Source organism: Mus caroli, chromosome 13 (assembly GCF_900094665.2).
Source record: "Mus caroli chromosome 13, CAROLI_EIJ_v1.1, whole genome shotgun sequence".
Taxonomy (NCBI): domain Eukaryota; kingdom Metazoa; phylum Chordata; class Mammalia; order Rodentia; family Muridae; genus Mus; species Mus caroli.
The window spans coordinates 59,775,441-59,780,463 of record NC_034582.1 but is presented as its reverse complement, the minus strand read 5'-3'; the positions used below and the strand labels follow the sequence as shown (position 1 = coordinate 59,780,463).

Genomic DNA, 5,023 nt, shown 5'->3' with positions numbered 1-5,023 from the left:
TACAAGAAGCCAATAGAGCTCAGCTGTCCTTAAGAGTCTGCAAAGATGTGACCAGAGAAATAAACAGAGGTCAAATTATGAAGGCATCATAATCCTGTAAACAGTATCTATGCTCTTCCTTGTAAGCATCCAGGCCAGGAGCCAGCCCTGTTAGTCACCTCTGTGCTGCCTGAACTCACAGAACAACCAATTAATGTTAGGCCTACAACAAACATTTTAAAAATATAACGTCTCTCCTATGTGCATATATTATATACATGCATGCACATGTATATGCATATGCATATATACACATATACACACACATATGCATTTTTTTGAGACAGGATCTTGCACTGTAGCCTAGCATGGCCTTCCACTCTCAGGAACCCTCCCGCCTCAGACCCCTGAGTGGGGTTACAGGCATACACCACAACCACTACGAGACTTTGTTATGTATCTGAATAATGGATAGCTAAGATCCTATCTAATCCGTCCCTGAAACAATATCCTGTCTTAGTTGTTATATAACCCTGCAGTAAATCTGAATGGCCAACACACAAGTCCTTTTATCATCTTCTCTCTGCTCCCCCCTCCTCGACATCACAGGATCTAGACCAGTGGTTCTCATCCTGTGGGTCTTGACCCCCTTGGGAATCACATGTGAGATATTGACATTATGATTCATAACAGCAGCAAAATTACAGTTAATGCAGTATGACAAAAATAATTTTATGGTTGGGGCAGGGGGGTCACCACAACATGAAGAACTAAAGGGTTGCAGCATTGGGAGGTAGAGAACCACTGTTGTAGACTCATCTTAATATATCCCTATGAAATAAAACACAAGCTGGCTGAGTCACACTGGAATTTATTTACTGAGTGGATTCCAGGAATGCCTGCTTTTGAATCCGCAAGGCAGCCTCAAGGCTCACTGATTGACCCACCTGACATATGGGAACTGTGCTTTGGGAACTGGACTGTCCATCCCTGGGCCTCAATTTCTGGACCCTCGCTCCCAAATGAGCACTCAAGTCCCGTGAATAGCATGGGAAGCCTGAGGACCCAAATGGCCTTCACAGGAGGCCCCTTCTGAGTACCTGACCCCTGTGAATCAAGGCCCACCATTGTCCTTTCTCTAACATCAACAGACAAGGTGCAATTAGACAGAAACACCCAGGGCTTTTATATGAACCTCAAATCCTGACCCAGTGGAACCAAAACTAAAATATGTCTGACTTCCCAGCTGCGTCCCCAGTATGAAGACAGCTTATACTCTGTGCTTCCACCAGGTGGTGCTGTAGTATCAATGTCCTTGAAGAAGGGAACAGAACCTGACAATCATCTCTAAGGTTGGGTGGCACCACTGAGGGGTGGCCCTAGAGAAGGACACAGCTAGCAGTTTCTGGAGGCTTTGTCTGTAGGACATGAGTCTCTTTCTCTGCTGGGATGAACATCTCACGGTTCTGCCTCCCAGAGCCCAGCCCTCAAGCACACTAAGGAGCAGGATCAGGTGTGGTATATATAGCCGTGGAGAGGCCATGGAGGCAAATCAGAAAGAGGTGCTCCTAGGGTGAGCAGGAAGGCCTGGACCAGCATCTCACCCCTCTGGGATGAAGGGCCGAATCAGTTCTGGATTCAACAGTGACTCCTCAAGAGGTCGATCCACATGGAAGTCGTGGACATGGGGGGGCCCTGGGTGAGCCTTGGGTGCAGGTCCCCCTGGGCGCTGAGGAATTGGCAGCTCGGATGGATGGGCAGGCAGAGGCGCTGTGAAGAAGTACTGATGCAGAAGGGCCTGAGGGTAGCAAGAAATCCAGTCATTATATATCCCCAAAATCATTCAACTGGCTCAGCAAACCTTACCTACGTGCCTATGTCTGGAGCACTGTCCCAACAGCTGGGAACATTTCAGTGAGCTAAAAAGTCTTGCCAACAGAGGAAGGGGTGGGAGACATAAACCATGTCAAAATGCACAGTATGTCCCCGGCAACAAAGAGAGCTTGTGGTGTAGCTAGCTATTCCTTCCCAATTGAAACATTCCCTCTGGGCAGGAGGCTCCTTGAAAACGCACAAGTCCCAGGAAGTAGCTAATACTAAAGCCCGACTCAGGTCAGATTTGTTATCAGTGTCCTTTCTGCAGTGAACAGACACGCGTTCGTGTCTCCCAGCACAAGCCATGTAATAAAGCTGGGTGGAAAGGCTGAGGAGGACTAGAGAGATGCTGCAGGCTTTGAAGAGCTGGGACCCAGGAGCACAAGCCCAAAGGAAAGCCTAGGGCTTGAGAGGAGCAAACACAGGAGGGCTAGGAACACAGCAAGAGGAGTCAGGGTGAGAAAGAGACAACATTCACACCGGCAACTGCAGGCAAGACCCACTGACAAGGGGGAGGGGCTGGACAGAGGGCAGGGGTCACTGACTTCTCTCCTGAAGCCTCCTGGAGAACACTCCATCAAAACCCCATCTCCAAGGGTTCCACCCTACACGGGTTCTAAGCTTCACTGACTTGACAGGGTCAAGGGTCAACCTTTAACCCTACCTGGGAGGCTGCAATACGCTGTCGTGGAGGGTAGAGGAGGAACTGGCCCAGCAGGTCCAAGGCCTGGGGAGAGGCATCAGGTAGCACCTCCTCCAGGGGCACTGGTGCCTGCTCCTTGAAGGAGATCTTGTTGTAGTCAGGCAGCTCTGTGATCTCCTGAGCCCAGAGGAGACAAAAAAAAAAGGCAATGAGAGCAGCCCTGCCCACCACCCCTTATCAGGCTCTCCCACCACACCTGATCCAGCTCTCCCACCTACCTGATCAGGTATTCATTCAGTTCTTCATTCAGCCCAGAGTCCATCACCACCCACAATGGCTCTCTCCTTCAGCTCCTCCCACTCTCTAAGGCCTGCTCCTTGCCCAGCTTACTGAGACGCTACCCAGATAAAACCTGTCCCTCCTGCAGTGCCAAGACTTTGGTCTTCATTGGTCAAGAGTGAATGGGGCCCAAGACACCTACATAGAGAGAAGCCACTTCCTACTGGGGAACAGAGCAAGTCTGGCCCCTCCCCAGCAACAATGGTTGCTACTGACCGGCCAGACTCGAGGACTCGGGGTACCCAGGATGCGAAGCACACAGCACAGTTGTTCAATGTCGTTTTCTCCCGGGAACAGGGGGGACCCATTCAACAGCTCTCCCATGATGCAGCCCACAGCCCTGTGGATACAGAGCTAAGCAGTGGGAGATGTCACACGTGAGTGATCAAGCTACCCACACGAGCTTTAACACCTCACATCAGGGTCAAGGTCCAGAGGTTCCCAGGGCAGCCATGTATCATTCCTCCACAGACATCTAGAACAGAGTATGGCCCTGCAGCTCCAGGACTCTTAGAGCCTCATGTCTGGGCTACCCAGCTCCTACTCGACTTGGGGGCGGGGCATAAATGCAAAATAACCCAAATCTCAGACCTCTGAACACCACAAACTATCTCCCTAGTCCTCCAACTGTCTCATCCTCAAGTCAGATGACAAAACATACTACATGCCTTGTACCCCAGACTACCTTACCCCATTCCCAGAAGCCTCTCACCTGAGACCAGCCTCCTAACCCTCCCCACACCAACTCAAAAAACATCAGCGTGAAGACCACAGATCCAAAGCTGCTCAGACTACTCTCTAACCAGACAGAACATCCCCACAGCCCACATGACCCTCACCTGCCCCAAGTATCTCACCATAGGTCAACGCCCTGGTCATACTGCCGAGCACCATACAGGAGTTCAGGAGCTCGGTACCACCTGGGGGAGGGGGAAAAGGGTTTGAGATCACAGCTGGATTGTGCTGGTCTAATAAGAAGCTACATCCCAGGCCCAGGACAGAAGGTGCAGACGTATCTTTTCCCCAGTGAGAGGGCTGGCAGGGATAGAGCCCCACTACCTGGTGGCCACCTGATGTGTGTAGAGGCGACCACCATCCGGAGAGAAGACCCGGGCCAGGCCAAAGTCAGCTATCTTGAGCTGGCCTGAGGCGCTGATGAGCAGGTTAGCAGGCTTCAGGTCCTGTGCATACAAAAGGAAGCATCAGCCCCTTGTACCTAGTCAGGGCTTCGGGATAGGCAACCTCTGGCTGCTTACTTCAAGACCCTCTGACTGCACCCTCTTCAAGGACTAGCTCACCCCGGCCCAACAAAGCCCATACTGGTACTAACCCGATGTACAATGTTGTTGGCATGGCAAAATGCAACACCTTTGAGCAGCATCTGCAGGTAGCTCTTGACCTGTGCTGGGGCCAGGGGCCTCTGGGCATGGCGCACCACCTCTGCCAGGTCCGACAGCATAAATTCGAAAGCCAGCACAAAGCCCGCACCATGTGGGAACACAGCCTTCAGCTGCACCACCTGAGGGCAGACATCCCATAAGCCTCCAGAGTCTAGACTGGCCTCCAGCCCTCCTTGGCTCCCACCCCGCTACCAGCAGCACCAATAGCCCAGGCCCTGACAGAAGACCTGGCCAGGTTGAAACAGGGACCAGGGAGCTCAGGGCTCATAGTGCTCTTCCAACCAAAGATAAGATGGCCCCTACTCTCCCGCTAATAAGGGAAAAGATCAGGTGACTTAGTGGACAGCAGCAAGCATTCCACTGCTCAACCCATCCTATCCACATGGCATATCACCTAGAGAGGTACACTCAAGTACCAACTGTCACCCATTACCTCTAGGACCAGGAAATCCCAGCAACCTGGGAACAGGACCAGAAATCGCATCTCCCCCAGTGTTGGAACAATGAAGGCACATCAGACACGGTAGCTACCGATGTCTTAAGGCCCAGGTTGCACAGGGCAGTGAGCTATGATGCAAGGACTCTGAGCTTAGAAAACAGGGAATAAATGGAAGGCATAGGACTAGAGGGCGGCGGGACTGTGAGAGAGCAAAGGAAGGGTGTATACTTTATTTGGAAGGGGTTTGGTCGCCGGGCAGTGGTGGCACACGCCTTTAATCCCAGCACTTGGGAGGCAGAGGCAGGCAGATTTCTGAGTTCAAGGCCAGCCTGGTCTACAAAGTGAGTT

At 51.8% G+C, this 5,023-nt stretch overlaps 1 protein-coding gene across 1 annotated transcript in view; it reads right to left on the bottom strand.

Moving 5' to 3' along the window:
• Nucleotides 1-834: 834 nt before the first annotated feature.
• Cdk20 (cyclin dependent kinase 20) overlaps nt 835-5,023 on the bottom strand; it is a 7,151-nt gene continuing 2,962 nt past the window's right edge. The window contains exons 3-8 of the mRNA XM_021180104.2: nt 4,167-4,355; nt 3,896-4,017; nt 3,694-3,756; nt 3,053-3,176; nt 2,519-2,674; nt 835-1,777 (exon numbers count right to left, since the gene is read on the bottom strand). Coding sequence (XP_021035763.1) covers nt 1,580-1,777; nt 2,519-2,674; nt 3,053-3,176; nt 3,694-3,756; nt 3,896-4,017; nt 4,167-4,355 — 852 coding nt within the window. The 3' untranslated portion in view covers nt 835-1,579. The remainder of the gene's footprint in view (nt 1,778-2,518; nt 2,675-3,052; nt 3,177-3,693; nt 3,757-3,895; nt 4,018-4,166; nt 4,356-5,023) is intronic.